The sequence below is a fragment of the Magallana gigas genome, chromosome 3 (assembly GCF_963853765.1).
Source record: "Magallana gigas chromosome 3, xbMagGiga1.1, whole genome shotgun sequence".
Taxonomy (NCBI): domain Eukaryota; kingdom Metazoa; phylum Mollusca; class Bivalvia; order Ostreida; family Ostreidae; genus Magallana; species Magallana gigas.
In genome coordinates this window covers 30,980,414-31,002,049 of record NC_088855.1, presented here as the reverse complement: position 1 = coordinate 31,002,049, position 21,636 = coordinate 30,980,414, and the positions used below count along the sequence as shown (strand labels likewise).

General features: G+C 33.1%; 1 protein-coding gene across 1 annotated transcript; it reads right to left on the bottom strand.

Annotated features, from left to right (window-relative positions):
- Nucleotides 1–8,192: 8,192 nt before the first annotated feature.
- LOC105336136 (opsin-5) lies at nt 8,193–21,291 on the bottom strand. Its single transcript, XM_034480179.2, has 5 exons — nt 20,897–21,291; nt 18,738–18,920; nt 17,806–17,913; nt 10,432–10,748; nt 8,193–9,998 (listed from the first exon to the last, which is right to left on the bottom strand). Exons 1-5 carry the CDS (start codon nt 21,048–21,050, stop codon nt 9,693–9,695), a joined length of 1,068 nt encoding a protein of 355 aa, XP_034336070.2. The 5' UTR covers nt 21,051–21,291; the 3' UTR covers nt 8,193–9,692.
- Nucleotides 21,292–21,636: the final 345 nt, after the last annotated feature.

The following is a 21,636-nucleotide window of genomic DNA, read 5'->3' as shown; positions in this document are numbered from 1 at the left end:
ACACGCCGTCGCGCTAACGCAACTTTGCATAACACGCCGTCGCGCTAACACACAACACGCCGTCGCGCTAACGCAACTTTGCACAACACGCCGTCGCGCTAACGCAACTTTGCACAACAACCCGTCGCACTAACACACAACACACCGTCGCGCTAACACACAACACGCCGTCGCGCTAACGCAACTTTGCATAACACGCCGTCGCGCTAACACACAACACGCCGTCGCGCTAACGCAACTTTGCATAACACGCCGTCGCGCTAACGCAACTTTGCACAACACGCCGTCGCGCTAACGCAACTTTGCACAACACGCCGTCGCGCTAACACACAACACGCCGTCGCGCTAACACAACTTTGCATAACACGCCGTCGCGCTAACACACAACACGCCGTCGCGCTAACACAACTTTGCACAACACGCCGTCGCGCTAACGCAACTTTGCAAGTTTCGCAGTCTAGTAGGAAGTCGTGTCCGGAAATATCAGACTGCGCATGCTTAAATATGTAGGCATGCACGCAAGCATGGATGAAAAATAAATAAAATGTACTTTGAAATACATATGCACATATATTATTTTCAATTATTATCAATACATATGAATAAAAATATAGTTACTAGTATGTCACTGTATAAGGATATGCTAGAGTGCATATAAATTATTAATAAATCTACCAATTGATAAATTTAGCTTAAATATTTGATTTAATTAATTAATTTAGCAATGATAAATTTATAACATGTACATGTCACAAATTCATATTAGGTGCTCTGTATATTACCAAAGCAAAGAAATTTTAAAATGTAAAATTACAGGTATATAACATGTCACACTGGCGTCGGAAGCAAATTGAAAGTGGGGGGCTAGACTGATCCTCAGAAATATTGAGAGAGAAAATATTGCACACAAATAACGGTGTGTGCAAACAAATTTTCATAACGCGCTAGCGCGCGTTATTCAATTTGTATGCACGCACCGTTGCAGTTATGAGACCACATCTTTCAAAAAATAATGATTCAATGCTTAAACAACACTCATTTTGACGGATATACAGACTAAGATAATAGAGCATCAAACAAAGGAGAGTATTTGAATCTTGTTCTGTATGCCCATGACAGAAGAGAGTTCGAATCGTGCTCTGTACCCCCACCCTCCCCAACCCCCCAATCTGAGTGTGGATGTTTACTGTTGTAATTGAACAACCTATCACCGAGGCGTCGCAAATGAGATGGATGACAGCAGGGATACATTTTGCAGATTTAATCTTTTTTTTTAAAATTCCCAAAAGAAATCCATAGTAAAGACACTTCGTTTAAAGTTGACACCACGTATTGAGGTTTTGATAGAAATAAAGTTAAGGCTCGCTCTTAAAACAAATTAATCAGATAATGTATCCGAGCTCGCGCCAAGAACAATGAAACATTTGATCAAGTTTTTAAATGATTTACGAGGTCACACTCAAATTTATGATTTTTTTATTGATATCAAAACCAAAATTGTTGTTATGGCAGTTTTATTTATTCACACGTCAAAACATAACACGCATCGATTTTCGTTTATTTTCTCGAACGAGAGGGAGAGCTTTTTTCAAATGTATATATAAATGTATAAAAATATCTCTGTTTCTTAGCCTCTACCCCCCCCCCCCTCCCCCCTCAAGGAAATGGTTTTGCACTAAAACAGACCATTTTGTCTATAATTCCTAAAGCTGGCTTTGTTGTATAAGGTCATATCAAAATCTAAGAGAAAAACGAGTCTTAATTAACATTAATTTTTGTCAGATAGGCTATTTCATAGCACGGAGATACAAATGCAAAGACCAGTGAATTTATAGTTTAACTAACAGAAACATAGAGAATTGCAAATTGTGCATCTTACGGAAAAACATAGATTCATAAAGGGAAGAAAAGTCAATTTTACAGTATGTTTAATAAAGCTGGCGTCTTTGGGGGAAAGTTTTTTTTCCCATCGAAGAATTCTTTTACCTATGAAGCCGATTGTTTGGAGTTTCTCGCCATTTTTCGGAGCTGTAACGCGCAAAAAATGTTCACAAGTCTGAATCCTTTCAAATCTTTGTAGACAATACATTTATATATGGCAAATACTATTGACACAATCGTTGAACAGTTTCTACAGTATAAAGCTCGGAAGATCGATAGATTTTGATAGCTGATTCTTGCATTCAAGGTCATACACTGTATGGATGAATAACTGGAATAAAGAAATTCTATATTATGTCATACGCAAACGCGAATCATAATTATATGTCCTTTGTTCTTTTGTAACTTGGTAGCTAAACCACAAGTAATTTCCGTTCAACTGAATATTACAACCATTCTTATGTTGTTTCAAAATATGACGTCTATTCTTATAAAATTCAAAAAGATATCTATTACTCTAAATCTGTATTTTATTAATATTGGGAACTTCAAACAGGTGTAAAATATGTCTATTTCAATATAAAAGCTGAAATGCTATTTAAACTAACGCAATGTATTGGCTAATAGGTAATACCTGTATGGGTTTCGTAAGATTTTATCCAGATAACAGAATCTGCGAAAGTTTAATATTACAGTGCTTTCGACAAATCAAGTTAAAAATAAAAATACTTAGGATAAATGTTACAACAGCTCTTCAAAAACTGGCACGTGCACATATTTTCACTCCATTTTGCATAAGTCCCTGAAATGTTAGTACGGTAGGTGTGGTAATGTTTTGTTTTTTTTTTGTTTTTTTTTGGGGGGGGGGGTTGTTGTAATATTTTTGGGCGACCTAGCTATGAGGTTTGAAATTGAAAAACAGGGGGGAAAAATACACAATTATGATTATTGTTTTGAATCTGGGGCCCGTTTCCAAAACCATCTTCTGAGTAAAATCTATTTTAAGACGTACCAAAATTTGTCATAAGATTTGTCATAAGATCTCATCATAGCCGTTTCACAATACTGTCTTATCTTATGATCATCTTAAGATCTGTCATAATCTTATGACAACCAAATACATGTCGTAAGTCCAACTTTAACATAGTGAGTGCCTATAATTTGGTCCACCATCGAAAGCTGAGTAAAATTCGAGAGCGCGCAACTTTGCTCATCCTTAATTTTCATGCTGCCGCGGGTGCAAAGAAAAACATTCTTTAGTATTGTGTAAAAATCAAAATAAACATCATCCGTAACATCCATGCGTGTTTTATTTATTTAAAGAAATAATTCGGGTAAAATGCTAAAATGTCTTTAAGACAGCATCGTTCTCTGGTATTGTTTACATGTACCATGCGAGAAACCGAAGAAGTACAGTGTGTATGACTTGCTTGCAAATTGAAGGTGACCGTGTATTTTTTACTTAGAATTTATATATTGAAATGGCATCAAAAGAAGCATGCTCTTTATATAGTTTTTTTTTAAATCCAGTGTTAATTTATGAACGCCAATAAATACCGCGATATGACAAATTAAATTTAGAGGAATGAAACACTGAAAAATTACTTTGATATAATCCCAGAACAAAATTTTAGCCAAATGATCAACATGTTTTGAAAATTTCCACCGTATTCTATTTGAAGACTTGAGTGCAACCCCGATGCTTCCTTTTTCCTGTCGTCTGTCTCCTTTTCAGAACGTTTCCAATAGAGACATTCTGCACTGAAACTAAATTTCAACCGCGTCTGTTAAATTGGACACGGCACATCGTAGGCATTTTCACATGGATGTTTCTTTTCGCACGAACTCTCAGGTCCCTATTGTAAACAACATCTATTGTTTTTACAGGCGCAAATACAGCGGTAAATAAAGTGAAGATTACTAAGAGTGTTATATACTTTATAAGAATACCTTTCATTCATTGAGTTGTATGCATAATTTTATTAATAAATAATATTTGTTTTAATTTTTCAATCACCAAATTTTTACAGCTCAATTTAGCAATATCTCCCCCTGTAAAAGATATTCAAAATATAAGCAAAATTTAAAAAGTTAGCCTCCGTGCAAGAATCGAACAATTTCTAGACAAATGAATGCATGTAAATACATGTAGATAAAAATAAAAAAGTTAGTATATATTTAAGAATGAAGTATGTCTTAGTAATTGTCTTAAGATTTCTTACACTTAAAATGATTTGTGAAACGGAACTGATATATCTTATGGTTGTCATAAGTCAGATCTTATGATAGTTGTATGAATCCTAGCCCTGAGCTGGATTTCTAAACTATTTTAAGGTGTACCATAAGACGTAAGTTAAGATTGTTATAAGATCTGACAATCATAAGATATATCAATACTGTTTCAAAAAAATCATTTTAAGTGAAATCTTAAAAACAATTCTTAAGAAACTTTTAATTCTTTGATATACTGATTTTCTTAGTTTTTATCAATTTACATGCATTCATTTGTATAGATTGTTTTTCTGTACTTACGCGGAGGGTAGCTTTGTTCCTTTTGTTTATATCCAACCTTTTAAATAGAATTTAAAACCTTACTAATTTTATTGAGTTTTATGCTCTGGGACTTGCATTAACTGAATAAAAGGTATCTTTATAAAGTATATTGCACCCTAGCTATAGAAATCTTCATTTAATTTTTCGCTGCATTTGTGCCTCTACAAACAATAGTTGTTGTTTGAATGTCTTCTTTAGTTGTGACCATAAAACGGGTAAAAACCTGAAAGTCCGTTCGGTCAGTAAATCCATGTGAAAATGTCTACGATGAGGGTCTCCAATTTTACAGGCGTGGTTGAAATTTAGTTTTAATGCAGAAATTCTCTGTTGTAAATGCTCTGAAGGAGACAGAAGACATATTCAACTCTTCAACTCGAACCAGATCAACGAAGCATCACAGTTTTCTAAATAAATTATAAGATTTTGTATTTCTGTCCAAGGCTTCTGTTTGTTCTTTCACATGCATGAAAACTCGTGTAAAAAGTTACCAAATTAAAAGTGTTACAAAATGTAAATTATTTGGGTAAAATTTTGTTCTGGGATTATATCAAAGTCATTTATTCCGTGGCTAATCCCTCTTAAAATGTCATATTGCTGTATATATTGACGTTCATTTATTAACTCTAGATGAAAAAAAACTATATTAAGTACATGCTTCTTTTGATGCCTTGTCAATATATAAATTCTGAGTAAAAAGTATACGATCACCTTCAATTTTCAAGCTCGTCATACTTCCTCGGTTACTTGCATAGTGTTCAATTCCAAAGAATGATGCTGTCTTTACAAGAGACATTTTAGTAATTTACTCGATTAATGTCTTAAAAATTAAAGAAATTAACGCATGGAAGTTACAAATAATGTAAATTTGATTAAAAACACAATACTAAAAGAATTTATTACCTGTGCACCAACGGCAGCATGAAAATAAAAGTTTGCACAAAGTGTATATATATATATATATATATATATATATATATATATATATATATATATATATATATATATATATATATATATATATACTCGGCCTTCGGTCGTGGACCAAAATATACATTTACTATATAGGTTCTCGCCATATGATGATAAAGTTGGACTAGAGACACATACATGTATTTGGTTGGCTTAAGATTATGACAGTTAAGATAATCATAAGATAGGACAGTTTTGTGAAACGGCTATGATGAGATCTTGTGCAATATTTAGTCTTGAGATAGATCCTAGTCATAAATTACTTTTGTGAAACGAGTCTTAGAATTACATCTACACAAAAATGCACAAAATCGAAAAAAAAAATTTCAAATTACGGTAATTTATCTGTGTTTGATTTCATATCTACATTAAGATTTGAAATTGAAAACGATGAAGGCATTACTTTTTTTTAGGGGGGAAATGGAAATATTGATTACCAGCAATGATGATGAATGATGATACCTACATCTGTCGTTCCAATGCTTCAAGCTTTGGATTTAAAATTAAATCAACACACAGTAAAACGTTTATGCTTATTTTTCTATCCATTGAAATGTTTATAGTGAAAAAAATGATTCCTTCAAAATCTTCATAATGTCAACAAATATATACACAATGAGGTATTTGCCCATTCGCAAATTTCTTTTTGATGCCCGATCACGTGACTCGGCTATTCGTTAATTTGTATTAAACAACATATCACGTGACTCGTCCATTCGCACCTTTATATTTGGCACCCTATCACGTATCTCGCTCATTCGCAAATTTGTCATTTATGTCCTCTTGAGCATGTGAATCGATCTGTATCAACTCAGTTATACCATTACCACCCCTGCGAATGTGTTCGGAATGTTTTCTTTATCGTTGCTAAGTATGTGATAAATCCAGAAGTGCTCGAATGAAAGTTCACGAGACTTCACCGAGATTTGTTAAGTTCCTGTGAAATTTCGAGCGGAAGTATAAGTGTTCGGATAATATTCTAAAAATACGTAAGTACTGGTCAATTTTCATATCATATCCTACTTTGATTTATTTTAAAACATAAAAATCTATTAAGATGTATGTCTTATTTCACCATCTAGTAGTTATCTAAATTAAACGATGATATTCAGAACAGAGTTATCGTTCGTGTTCAACCACGTGTAGAGTCGTTGAAAATATAAACATTGGGTTGCTAAATAAAACCATAGCCATGTTTGATGCTTGTGGTGTGCAATACTATGGTTTTTTTTAAATTATGGGTGAATGATTTGCAAAAAAACTTCGTATATCGAGCCATTTTCAAGGAACATTCTGCATAAAATAGTATAGTCTCTTTCACTATTGATGTTATTACTAGGTCAGGCGCGGATCGAAAATTAATTCCTAGTGGGGATCTCTACTACGCATGTTAATTGTTGCAAATGCAGAAAAAACTATTTTTTGTATTGTCACATTTATTTCTAGAATACATTCTATCCACCAATTAATGAAGATAAAGTTTAAACTCAATATACGTCTAGAATTTATATTTGACAACAAGTACCTAGATTCTATAAAATAGACTATAAACACGAGGCACGATTTTTACTGCGAAACTGAAAGGGTCAAATAAAACCATGTGGTCCAAAATTTAAATTACAATAACATTCGCAGGGGTGATTACAGGGTTTTTAAAGAGCCATTACACAGGTTAACATGTTATTCAAAACTACCAGATAATGTTATCTAGTTCCTTGGACATGGCATTTGGAAATATTTTATCTTATTGATATTATTTGCCAATATATTTATCAGAATCAGTTGTGATCTTACTGTCATTGGTTTCATCAATATTCGTTGAACACCAGTTTTCGTGGATTTCGTTGTTAAGTTGATCCACAAAACTGAATGTTAACTGAAGAGCAATTTCTATTCACATTTTGTATTGTATGGTTATTTGCAACGAATTTACGCATCCTTGATTCTCCCTCTATCCACGAAAATTGATACCCTTGAATATTAATGAGACCACAGTATAATAGAACTGAATTGTTCTTTGTGTATTTGATTTTGGATTGACCCAGTTTAACACTTAAAGTATGCCAATTCTGCATTTAACATCGATGTACCATAAAACATACAAATGTATACTTGGTTGCACAATGGATCTAGACGTATGTGTATGGAGTTAAAAGGTTTGCATCCTCTTTTCGTTGTTGTTAAAAAAATCCCAGAGACATAACGAAGACGATAAATAAAATGCTATTGAAGGCAACAAGGAATTTAAGGCACAAACATACAAAATGCAATTCCATTTACTGGATGTTAATTATTGGTTAATTAACCTGGAAGTCTATTTATTTTACAAGCTCTCTGAGTGGTTATTTTATTTGTTAAATAATATACAGCTTCGTTAGCTGAAAATGTGTGGTTAATTTGTGTTTCGTGGAATAAGTATACTAGGATGGTATACGTATTTTCATGTTTTTTTTTCGCGCCACATTTCCATACATATTGACAATTTGATTGCACTTGTAATAAGAATCAATACAAAACTTTATTTAGATGCGCATAACAATAATAAAAGATTTATCATTCATATATTATATGAATATCTGACAATACAATTCAATACATATGGCAACAAACAACATTTGATTTAATCAAACAAACAAAAAGAAATTCTCGAAAAATTAAATGATGATTTTTTTCGTTGTTCAGTATGTTATAACATGCAGATGTATAATACAAAAGTATGAATGAATATCGGCACCTTCCCATCATGAGCGAATACAGTTAATACTTGTAACGGCTTTTTTATTTAAAAAAAAAAATTCACATTATTTACACTCTGTCATAATGAACCCCGCTTTTTGGCGACTTTCTTGATTAAAACATCTTACATACCTAGAACCAATTTAACAAGAGCTTGGACTTTGGGTAGTTGTGTCAAACAGCAATGTGACGTAGACCTGTCTATTTCATTGCTAGCCACTCAGCCATGGCTCTTTGAAATCAACAAGATTTGTCTGGATTTTGAGCTAAGACTACGCAATCGATGCATATTTCGCTTGAAACCGCGTCATTTTTATTTTGTTTTGACGCAAGGAATAGATAGCAACGCCCTACTGAAAGTCCAAGGTAATGTTAAAAGGGTTCTATCACTAAAGGTACATGCAAGGAGCTGTTTGGAACATTATAAATGGACAAATATCGAATATTTTATTCTCTCAAAAATTTTCTCTGTATAACTAAAGTCATGTATGACTTTGCGTTGTAAAGGGCATGTAAATTCTTAGGTTATATTTAAAAAAAAGTTTCAAATATAAATCGAATTTGTAAGAATTTTCGGTTACAAGTCTCCTCGTTTTTATTGTTTACAATTCTTCAGCAAGACAGTTTTCGTAGCCAACCAAAATTTGAGTGTTATGGTTGTCGAGTTATAAGCTTACAATATTTGTTATGTAAAAAAAAGTTTAGGTCTTGTTTTAGATTACATTTTGAATGCTGAAAAGAAAATTCCAGGTTTATCCTAGAATGAATATTTATACTGATAACAGTTACATTGAACCAATGTAAGCAAAAACATGGCACGAGCCTTGTTTACATAACAAAGAACTTCGAGCGCTGCGTCTTGCTTATAACTCTACGACTGCCACTCAAACTCTGTTTGAACATACAAATGGATTACTAAAGCATTGTCAACAATAAAAATAAAAATAAAATGAACAAAATCATGACCATGCGACTCAATGAAGAAATCTTTGACCAATGCCTGAATATCATTGTTTTAACTATTTAAAGTAAGATCCATTGAACACCGATATAGTAAGGCATCCACCGCCAATAAAAACAATTAATCACAATGTATAACAATCACCACGTACAAAAAAATATGGAAATTGCGAGGAAAAAATAATTCTCCCCTTTCTTGTCCGTCAATTAATTTCTACCCGGTACAAAATTAAATACGAGTATCTAGACATTTTATAGCAATGTGTCCTTGACAATTCGTGCTAAAATGCGGTTTTACATCTACTTACATTAAAAAACAATTCTATTTAATACAATATGAACCACCCCCCTCCCATCCCATAAAGAAAAAACAACAAACAAACAAAAATACCCCCACATCATGCAATGGTAAACAATCAAATAATGGCATAGTCTTGTCTTTTCTTTTCTTTTTTGGCATCCGTAGAAATCTCATTAACAACCTATCGACCCAACTTTCTCCTTTAAAAAAAAAAAAACCATTTCTGGGCTTCACGCGCGTGTTATTGTTGGAAAGGTTTTTCGACACAGTGAACACAGTTCCATGCTAGCTATTATAGCGATGACGTCATAGACGATCGACTGTTACAGAAAAACCATGGACTTCTAGTCCGTCTGTCTTGAGCATTTGTTTCGTTCCTGAATAAGTTTTGAAGACAAAATCTGATGTGAGGCCTGAATTTCTTGTTCAACACAAAGTAAATCAAAGGGTTCCATATTGTGGATGTCTTTGCAATGAGCACCGAGACGAGAGTGAGTCTTACTGGAATACTATTGGGATCACCATAAGCTGCCCAGAAACTGACCACGGCGTATGGGGTCCACGTCAGCATGAACGCGCAACACATCATAAAGGCCATCTGTTGGTAAATGTTGTAGAGAATTCAAATAACGTCATAAATAAATGCATTTGCACGCATGTAAATTTTTTATTTCTTATTAACCGTGGTCGCTAATTTCACGTCGTAGATTTTGTATTTAAAATTTACAACATGATACAGATGAAAAGATTTACACTTACTCAATAAATACGCAAATTTACTAGGTAGCAACCATCTAGAATAGTGTGAAAAGTATGGAAAATCATCGTGTCATCAACAATTTTAAAACTGTCTGATTTAAGATTAATGGAATTGTCACCTATGATTAATTACCAATAAATGACGAACGTACCGCACGTCCATGACTCACACATTGATCTGATGCAGATATAGAAATAATATCAACAATTTATATTGACGTTTTGCATTTTTTAGATTAAACCAAACCACTATTTCAGAATGAGATACCTACTTTTATAAGATATCCCTCTCTTTTTCGTACATTAATTCCCATTTTACTTCGATCTGTTCTGAACGCTTTGCAGTGTCTCCGTAAATATAGATACACTCCACCATAACAAAACTTCATAATGATGACGGGGAAAATGATACATGAAATAAGCATCAGAGTGACGAAACCTCTATTCTCGGTCCACTTCAGGGTACAGGAAGTTCCATAAGCCTCCACTCCGTACTCTCCCCATCCGAGCATCGGAAATGACGCCCAGGCGCATGCGTATACATAGCTTCCGATTATGAAGAAATTGGTATGTTTAGAAAAGAAAGGCGCTGAAAATAAAATATTGAAAGCAATGAACGTTCGATCACACATATAAAGGAGTTTGGGTTTTTTAAAAAGAATTTTAGAATTACATATATTTTCATTTGATGATTTTCAAAAATACTTGTTATTAAAAAATCCAAAACTGGCTCTAAGTTTCAGGAGTGTTGTTTTGAAAAATTTTGGGGGAAACCCCACTCAAAAATAAAATCTAACTAAAAGATAAGAAAAAAATCGGTTTTCTTTAAAACGAAATGTGAATGACGATAGAAACCTGGGTTTAATTTCGATCTCTTTGGACTGCGTAATTGATTCAATTTGGTCCGCGGGGAGAAATTCAAATGTCAGGAGTGAAGATTAAGGTCTGCTAGATCTTAATTAACCCTTTAAGGAGAATCCTAGACTTCTGTGTGTTAAGTGCGTTAAGTTTTACGAGATTCAATTCCAGCGAGAACCAAAACTGTTATTATGATGGCTCTTTTGGAGTGTACACTCAAATCAAAGCTTAAAGAGTTGAGACAAGATGCGGCTTAACAGTTTTTTTTTCTAATATAAACGCATTAATATTCATTTTATCGTGTTTCAACACAGACGGATTGCGGATCCAAATCCATACTACCTGGTAATGCCCGCTTGTATGTTTTGCAAGCATGTGTTTCCGAGCACATGGGCACTAGCAACGAAATATTTGTCCAAAAGAAAAAGATTCAATTTAGATTAGGATGAATGTCGTATACTTGAACATGTAGTTGTTTCCTATTTTTTAAATTTATTTTTGTCTTTTATGTCTATAAGCTCAATACGGTCCTACAAATTAAATGCAGGTACATATAGCATTTAGAAATGTATTTTAGAAGTTAAGTGATAAAAAGACAATCCCAAATCCTCCTTAAATTTTGTTACCAAAAAAAAAGGATTTTCAATTTGAAACTTAATACAAGTACCCTTCTCTACAGCTAATAGATGATTTTAAGACATCAAACGCTACAGGTTTCTTTACACATATATATTACCGAAGATTTGGATTTCTGGGCATACAATTACATGTAACTGTAAGTTAACATATTTTTTTTGCATCGATGTCTCGTTGTTATAAAAACTTTGAGTAATTAAAAAAAAAATTGTTACTTTTTACTTTTTATCGCTGCAAGATAATTTTTTAGCCTTTTTCTGAAAACCAGCTGTTTTCCTCTTGTATAAAGCTGAGGTTGGCATTGATGTGAAGCCCGATGTCTATCACACAATGTATACGTAGATAAATCTATAACTACGACCGAGCTATTTTTCAAAAATAAGTCTTCATTTTCATGATAATTCAAGCGAAAAAAAAATTCCAAGCAATCAACAAAATTATTCATGAATTGTTAAAATCATCATTTGCATCCACATTTCCATACATATACTAACAAAATATTTTCGGTAACGAAATTTGAATTTATTTCCATATTTTTTTCTTCCGCTCTGGAAAAACGAAAAAAAAGTGTCAGTTGACATTAAATAGAGCGTTTTTATGAAGATGGAGTGGTCTTTTTTTCCCAAACAACTTAAAGAGCTGACGCATTTAGAAACAATTGACAAAATCTTTTCATAAACTATGAAACAGAACATTGCATATAAGCTATGTTACCCCCCCCCCCCTTCTCGTCTGTCTTGATCTTTTAATCTTTAGAAGAATGTTTATCACAGAATTCTATCAGTCTGATGCTCCTTAGCATGCGTCACCTTACTGATTCATTTCAAAATTAATGATTTCTAATTCCCTTGCGAATTGTAAATTGCGTGTCCTCATAATTCATTCAATTACTTTAGTTTTAGCCCAGTAATATACTCGGTTTCTTCTTATTATAACCAACTGATCGAGTTACCTTTAAAGCAGAGTTTGTTGACCGTGTAAAGATTAAGCACAGTTCAAGGTGGATTGTACATGTAGTAATTCTGTGTTATCATAATTCCTAAGATAATCATTCACCCCCCTCCCCCCCCCCCCAAAAAAAAAATGAGCCACCCTTAATTCTAACGATTCCACAGGAAGTGTGCCTTTTGTCGGGGATATGAATAATAGATGGAACAGTCATAAAACGGTGATACCTTTCAGAGCGCTTCTGTCTTTAAACATATGGTGCGAGAAACTTTGCCGGGAAGATAGGATATACTAACATGTATAATGATTTAACGGTTGTTTTTCATAAGTACAAATCAAATTGGATGGTTAGGGAGTTTCAAACTAACGGTTACATAATTATACTTCCATATATGAACCTATGGAATAGCAAAACGTTCAATTCTGTAAATATGCTACCTTATATGGACGTTTCAGTTTTAATTGCTAAAACGTTCAATTCTCGATCTGTGTGAACGTTTCCATGACGTCACAATGATTAACGCAACTGCTTATCGCTTGACAGTTGCATTATTGTAAACATCAAAACACGGTTATTTTAATAATTCTAAAAGGTTTTCCTTTTTCAAACGTAAATATAAGTAATAAACAGAAATGTTTAATAGGTGATCAAATCTTTCGTGAAGTCCTTCGATCGGACTTAGCATGATTTTATATCCCGGTGAACTTTCTAACTTGTTGTTCAAGGTTTTTAAAGGATTCTATTTCGAAGGTGAACTTTAAACTCCAACCGGGACCCTTCCCGACGTCGGGTCACAATTGTATTTGCTGTATTTGGGATTTATTCTCGGTCCCAAGATATCCTCAGTCCACATTTTGCTTAATAACTCAATATTTATAAAAACATCAGAGTTCAAGCGATGTTCATTCAAAAGTATGAACAATTTATTAGATTTCTTCTTTGAAACGCCCCCATAAATTAAATACACGATTAAAAATAAGGATTCCTACAGGGATGACACATTACTAAGAAGGATTGAACAATTCTAATTAATAACAATCGATGTTTAACGAATGTTAAGATTCTTATAATAAAGACACGTTAAAATTAGAATCGGAGCATTGTTCGTAGACTCACTAAATTGAGCATTTTCCACTGGACACTTTAAGGAACCGTTTTAACAAGAGTTTGGACTTTCGGTGGGATGTTACTTTCTAGTTTGCACGTCAAAACAAGCTGTCAAACATTGACCTTCTTTCTTCTAATTCGCTTAGAGAAATGAGGGAGGCTCATTAATATTCATATTTGACTGTCAAAATTGAAAGGTTATCTGCTCTAGACACTTCACCATGAGTAGACTCCACCCTCATCAAATCGGAGTTTGTCAGGTTCCATGTACTGTCTAAACGTCATACTCTTCTTTTTTTAAACGGTTCTAGTTTTTTTTTACATTCTAAACATTCTACATTTTACATTACATTCTAAACACAGATAATCACTGCAAGGAAATCAATTTATTAAGGAACGATTTTTTTTGTTTGGAAAACCACACATATTTAGAAAATATGCTTACTATTTATCTGCAATGTGAACTTCATTAAGCAATACATTTGCTTTAATAAAAGAAAATTAAAATGTTAAATTCTTATCTTTAAAACCCTTCAAATTCAGATGAACATTTTTGCAACCAAATACATGAACCATTGTAGCTAAACATGTCCTTGTGTATTAGCGTCTTTATTACTGACGATGAAAACCCTTTCACTTAATTAAGGGCCGGTTGATTTGTAGCAAGTTTGGTTGACATTGGCTAAGGTGTCAAAGAGAAGTAGATAATAAAAAGCTTACGAGAACTGTCACCAGGTGTTTAGTTAATGTTTTATCTTAAGGTGTATACTAGTGTTGACGTTATGTCATCAAATTTTAAGGAAAGCTAAAGATTGGAAGAGGTAAACAACGCGCCATTAATGGGTGTTAATTTGTTGAAAACTTTGTAGCCTATCCTTGTTGATAATTAATGAATAAATTATTTTTTATAACATACATTCCCCGAAAAACACACGCCAACCATCACCTTTTGGCACAAATAAACACCAAAATAAAAGAATAAATAATGTATTCTTTTCATTTCAACATAGTTTATTGTGTGCAAGACATAACTGGACTATTTAGGTAGCAAGACTAGTGATCTATTCGCCTTAGAACCATTTTAACAAGAGCTTGGACTTTGGGTAGTTGTGTCAAACAGCACTGTGACGTATGCCTGTCTATTTCTTTGCTGGCCACTCAGCTATGGCTCTTTGAAATCAACAAGATTTATCTGGCTCTTGAGCAAAGACTACGCAATCTGTGTATATTTCGCTTGAAACCAGCGTCATTTTCAACTTGTTATGACGCAAAAAAAAGATAGTTACATCCTACCGAAAGTCCAAGGTCTTGTTAAAATGGTTCTAAATAGATTCTATCTTTACCATTGGGATGTCATTTTTTTTTAAAGTCGTCTGTTGTAAATGCATGTATAATAAACAACAAAGCGTAGAATACTAGGGCAATTGATTTTGACATAGAGCTCTATCATTTACTTGTAATTTGATATTTCGATTTTGATAGTAAAATTACATTACTAGTATTACCAAGCACTTAATTTGAAAGGGTAGGCAATCACACGAACATGTTGACCCATCATCAAAACTATAACTTTGAAATTTGATATAACAATATCCTTAAGTCCTTACAAAGAATTTAATTTGTTTAAAACATTTTGAAGGATTCATCCTCACGAACAAGCTGTTTATTTTGTTATGACGATTTACAAAGAACACAAATTCTTCCACATTCATCGAGATTGCATTTTTTGTTCGCAGGCATAGTTTTACTATAGTCTGTCCCAAGTTATTTTTTCCGTCATTTTCACGGTTTTTAATGAAAATACACACACCTGTCAAAGAAGTACAATTAAAAACGATAAAGGGGATGAATTCTAAGATTTCTTCATTGACAACTAAATCAATTTTCACCCAGAGAAATGCACGCGAAAGAAAAAACAAATCCCCTTACGGGTATTTACAATAGTCCTCGTCAAATGTCATTCAGAAATCACTCGGAACATCTCCCACAATTTTTTTTAACGTTTTTTATGTCGCTTGCAATGCAAAATCCCAATAGACTGTTTATTTTTAGCTGTGTATTAAAATCTGACACAGTGACTCTCTAGAGGGGTCGTTTCAAAGGGAAAAATCTAGGGATTTTTCGATAGTATTGAATGAACGTTGTTTGAACCCTGAGACATCAATGAATATTGAATAATTTAAGAAAATGGGCTGCATGAATGTCTTTAGACAGAGCACAGGACTATACCATTAATTTGTATTCTTTTTTTAAATCGAAATGTCAATTTTAAAACTGGCCTTTCTAAATCTAATAGTTGGTCTTTCCAGCTCCACTCTAGATATTTCCAGTTTAAACTTTCCGACGCTTTATCTACTTAGTTTTGTTACAAGCGCCTTCATTAAAATTTCTCTTAATTATACTTAATATATAACAAATATACTATAATTACAGACATTAAAAACCATAATAAATCAATGGAAAATAGTATTTGGAATAAAACGTTCTCTAACGTTATTTTTGCGACACATATTGTTTAACGAATGATTGGAGTTGTCAAACATTTTTAATTTTGTGACGTTGGTTGTCTTTCGAAATAATGAACGAAATTAATTATAATAACACTACGTCTGTTTTTCGTATAGTCGTCTGACACCATTGCTACAACTGTTGCGATTTGTGATTAAGGACTTATTAAATTTGTATTGGGTTTTTCCAACTTATACCTTTACTAAAAAAAATTATTGCATTTTTTTTAAGTCGAACAAAAATACGTAGTTTTCAAAACGGTGATTTATATCTTTTATAAAATGTTTGAATAAATTTCCAAAGTGTTCGATCCAAACCAAAGAAAAATTTGAGACTCGTTAGAAATATGTTACTAGGAGATTCAATTTACATACCTAGGTTGTCGAGATTACATCATATAAATAACGTTGGGAGTTCTTTACAAATGACCATACCGAAGTCAGTCACTATGCCTAATGTTTAAAAGTTTGTGATGGGGAGGGGGGGGGGGGGCAACTTACAATAAATATTGACCCCACAACAAAAAAGCAAAGAAAAACACCAGACCTCTCATGTAAAAATCGTCATCATTCTCATTCTCGGCAGGATGGGGATGTGCCAATCTTTTAAAGTTTAGCCGATGTTTTCACTTTTGGTTGAATCAAACTTTCCTTATACAGATTTACACTGCCAGATCAAAAGTGAAGAAGGCTAGGGAGATAGGGGGTGATTCAGGATAGCAAAAATAAAAAATTAGAAACCCAAAGATTTCGAAATAAGTACATTTATTATAGTATTAGCGAATAGATTTTGTAAATGAATAATGTGGTGATATACATGAAACAGTCTTGTTCCATAATCAATTCATTTCTTGCAGACAAAGATTTATTTACCTATGATTTGAATTATTTTGATCCCGACCACCAAAAACAAAGATAAGCCGAAAATAAAATAACATGGGATTAAAACTGATAAACTAAAGCAACGTAAGCACTTTTTCAGTTCCTACATGTATATACCATTGCATGAAGTATAATGACGTAATTCGCACGGGGCCATATAAGGAAATAACATTTTTAAAAAAAACCTAAAAAGTGTTCTTCAACTAATACTCGTATATTGATTTAATATTTTATCAACCTGGGACCAATTGCAAATTTAAATTATTCATTGATATTTAAGCGTACGATTTTGGTCTCTGGGCTGAGGATTGCAAAGTGCGAGTGAGTGGTAAATATTCACTGATTAATTCAACTCTAGTTTAATTCATATGCACCGTAAAGTAGCACAGAGCATACAGATGACAAAACATCCAAACAAAACACGAACACTCCTGACAAAAGCTCATACACATTTTTTTTTATGTAACATGCATGAAATCAACTTTTATCTCTTTAACCACATCTTTTCTGATACAGTCGATCATTAGATATTTTTTTTTAAAATGCCTTTTTTATAATTCTTATCAATCATTTTTTTAAAGAAATATACTCGAAAAAAAATGTTTTAATACCAAGAGTAACATTTGCGTGTAAATAATGTAAATTTACTACCACAACGAGAATGCGCGACACAAATTCGGATCTAAATATTAGAAAAAAGCCCTTACATTTACTGGACTTGCACACGTGGATATATCTTGAAAAACTCATTAAGGCTAGCGTAGAAATGCTGACCACCCCACAGAAGAATCCGAGACATCCGTATATTCTACAACCTAGAAACAAGATGGAAGCCATTAAGGGAGTTCAACCAGTTTTCGTTCAGCACCAATTTTCGTGGATTTCGTTGTTAGGTCGATCCGCATTATACGCATTAGCTTCATGATGAAAAAGCCGATAAAAATGGACTCTTGTTTTCTTTATGTATCGTCTTAGGAGGACTGGATTGTCGCCGTCATTTTTTAAAAGTATATTTATCTCCTTGATAATTAAAAAAAAAAGAGTTTCCTCTACACATTTAGAATAAAATTTTCAAACCTGAAATTTATGAAAACTTTCTGTACAAAAATAGTCTCCGATGGTAAGTTTGTTAGCCATTTAGCCCCCTCATCTGCGAGTTTTACCAAATCCATGAAAATCGATGCTGACGTGGAATTAAAAGTTCACATACGTGAAATACAGGTAATATCATTGCAAAGCCTGGTTATTGCATTATATTCAGATTAAAACAAAACAATATGAAATATCAGTACAGTTAACAGTTTCACACTTTCATCAGATTTTAGCAATAGCAATGAGCTGTTTTCTTTGATGTTTTCTTTTTTCTTAATCCCATTCTTATTAGTACAAGAACGGTGTAAATTTTTATTAATTTATAAAGAATAAAGCTTTATTTCTCTTCAAACGTTTGAATAACTTGACTCTCGTCAAAGGAAAGGTCTTGATGAGAGTACCAAGGAACTTAGATGAAGAAATTTAATATTAAGAAAAAAAGATGTTCACTGACAAGAAAAAAAATAATAGCCCAAACAAATAATGCTAAACATCCTTACCCTCAACCCCCCCCCCTCTCCAAAATAAAAGACATTTTCAGGCTTACCGCCAGAACCAAACGTCCATCGATGTAAAAAAGACGAGGATATTCCGAAAGGAAGCCCAACAACGGACAGAATTAAATCACTCACTGCAAGGTTCACTATGAAATAGTCAGCGGGAACCAGGCTGCTGCGTTTTCGCACACAAACGATGATAACGAAGATATTCAGAACGAATGCTGAGAAGGCTGAAAAGAATCAAAGTAGTGAAAGTAGTGATGGGAGCCTGTTTTTTGAAATAAATAATCGAAACAATCTTCTAATTTTGTCTACCTTATGTTGCAGATTCATTAATGTAATAGGTGAGAGACACATACAATTTCCGTTAAGAGTGATTTCATAAAGGAGTTAGTCAATCAACTCCCAAACGCTGATATTTTGTTTTAAAAACGTTATGTTGGTACTGCTGGTTTATACAAATTTCTCTGGTTTGAATAACAACAAGTAACATATAATGTTGAAAACTTAAAAAAATTGAATCAGCCCTTTCTCATAGGGTTTCTTATTTTTTTTTTTTTACACAACACTCAAAGTTTGTACAATTTCCTATAAACTAGGATGTTATAGCTATAAAAATCGTTGTATTTAATATAAGTTGTATATACACGCAACATCTCATGTGATAATATTTGTACTATTGTTTGTATTAAATAAAATAATTACTATAATGACTTGTGGTTTGGCTAGTTACAAACCAAATATAAATACAAAAATATGTATTTTGATTGAATTTCTTTGTACCTGCTCATACTTTTGTACTTATAATCTACACTTCTATTAAATTTTACTAACGGGGCTTTAGCTATTGAAAATATTATCTTTTAAAATTCATTTTTGACCACGACTATGCTTGAGACCAAACTTGAGACCACACAGTGGCTTTCCTAGTTGACTAGGTAAACACGTAATAATTGAAAATGACTGAAGAAATTTTGATACCGCATCCCGTTCAACTGCATACTTATGAATGTAAATTAATCATATAAAAGCATCGCGTGTCTTTTGATCGTCTTGTCTTCAATGAATCCAAAGACAGGAACGCCGCGGGAAAAAAACCTCGATCGAAGGTAACGTATATATTCAAAGCCAGTGTCAATTGGCTTTTTATTTATTCACGTACTTGTATAAGCTTTAAATGAAATGTTGATAAATTTGATAATGAAATCTGTTTTCTTTCAAACATCTTGAACACCACACAAACATAATATGGATTTTTTTTTTATCTATATCTGTTCTTAACCCAACCCCTCCTCATCCTTGTTCCAACCCCCGGAGAAAATTTCGTTCATCAAGTCGGATCAATCTCTTAGATTTACACATTTGCTTCCCCATTTTCAACTCATGGGTATTCGTAGTAATCACTGTCGATCTCTTTGTAGTCATTGATATTTATTCCGGAAATTATCATCATATCAGTGAAGAACAGCTTCATAAACTTAGATGCTCTATCAAGTCTACCATTATAAATGCACAATTTAACAAAAGCGACTCACAACTGAAATCTAGAGTTATAATCACGAGTTTTTTATGTTTGCAATATGTTCAACATTCCTCGAAGCAATTAATTAAAGCATTCTACCTGTAACGCCATTTTATACGTATTCAAATTCAAATTGTTTTGTACATACCGGCTGCTCAAAACGACGGTGTCAACAATCAATCCATGATTCATTGAATTTGCTTTTAAATCTCATATTTTAGACGAAATGCTTTGTTTTTTTTAACGATATCCAGTGTTTTAAGGGGGCTGGATGGCCGTGGTAAATTTTTACACTATATTGATCTCCTTGAGAAGAAGAGCTCTGTATTAAGAAATATAAAAAATACTAAATTTTAACGGCCAAAATTTTTAGCTTTTTTATTTACTGAGTAACAATTCATAAGTTAATAAATCATACCTTAAATCTTAGGTAGATCGGATTGGCAATTTTACATCTTATGTCAACAAAACACAATTTTAACTCGTCCACAAATAATTCAATTCACAATTCAACTCAAACCAGTTTTTGCTAACATAATACCTTTATGCAATTCATCCATCGTTTGAAATACCATGAATTGTTTTTTTTACATTACTTTTAAAACAAATCAATTATAGCATTTTACATTTGGAAATTCTTAAAATCATTTTGCATGTCGTTAGCATAAGATTTCCAAATCTTACCTGTAAGAAGTAACTGAATTCCAACAAGATAATCTTCCCACACCGTTAACTTCGAATCAAATATGTCGAGTTTACGAAACTCTGTAAAATTGTCCAAATGCACCGAAGTTTTAATCAAGAATTCACTCTTGTACGTTGTGTGTACCTGTGTCATCGAAGAAACAGAAACCTTGCCCCCGAAAATTGTAGTAGAAGTAGTAGCCGTCGAAGCAAAACATGGGAAACTAATAATAAAACGTCAGCCTGCATTCACTTTTATTCCGGTCATTGTTCAGAATTTTCTATAAATATATGTATATATTTTTTTCCCACCTGACCAGCGCCATGTGACTGTCTGCTTGTTGCCAGTTGTAAATTGAGGAACGAAACGAGAAGTTCTCTGTTTGTATACCCACTCTGATCTCTGTGAATGATAAAATCAATATAACTATACAGTCACGTCATAGAGTCAAAACATTGCTGATTAAATGGAGACATTTAATTAACGCTCCTCCTATCATGAACTTTAAGCAAAGTCTTGTCTAAAGCTTGTAGTCTGGGTGACCTCCCCACCCCACCCAAAAGATTAAAATTTCCCCGTTGACACGTGCCGGTAAATAACGATAAAAATCAAAATAATTTATCCACACTTTTTACAGATTAGTTTAGCAAAATGATGCACTTATTTTCTACACAGTGTATGTAAAGTATATTTCAACAGCTGGATTAAATAATTCAATTATTATTATTTTTAATTCAAA

Excerpts from the sequence above, each read along its gene's own strand:
- LOC105336136 (XM_034480179.2), bottom strand. The coding sequence starts at position 21,050 with ATGACACAGGTACACACAACGTACAAGAGTGAATTCTTGATTAAAACT. Across the intron at positions 17,914-18,737 it reads ATGGACGTTTGGTTCTGGCG|GTTGTAGAATATACGGATGT; the intron begins GTAAGCCTGAAA and ends TCTTGTTTCTAG. Across the intron at positions 9,999-10,431 it reads GAGAGGGATATCTTATAAAA|ATGGCCTTTATGATGTGTTG; the intron begins GTAGGTATCTCA and ends ATTTACCAACAG.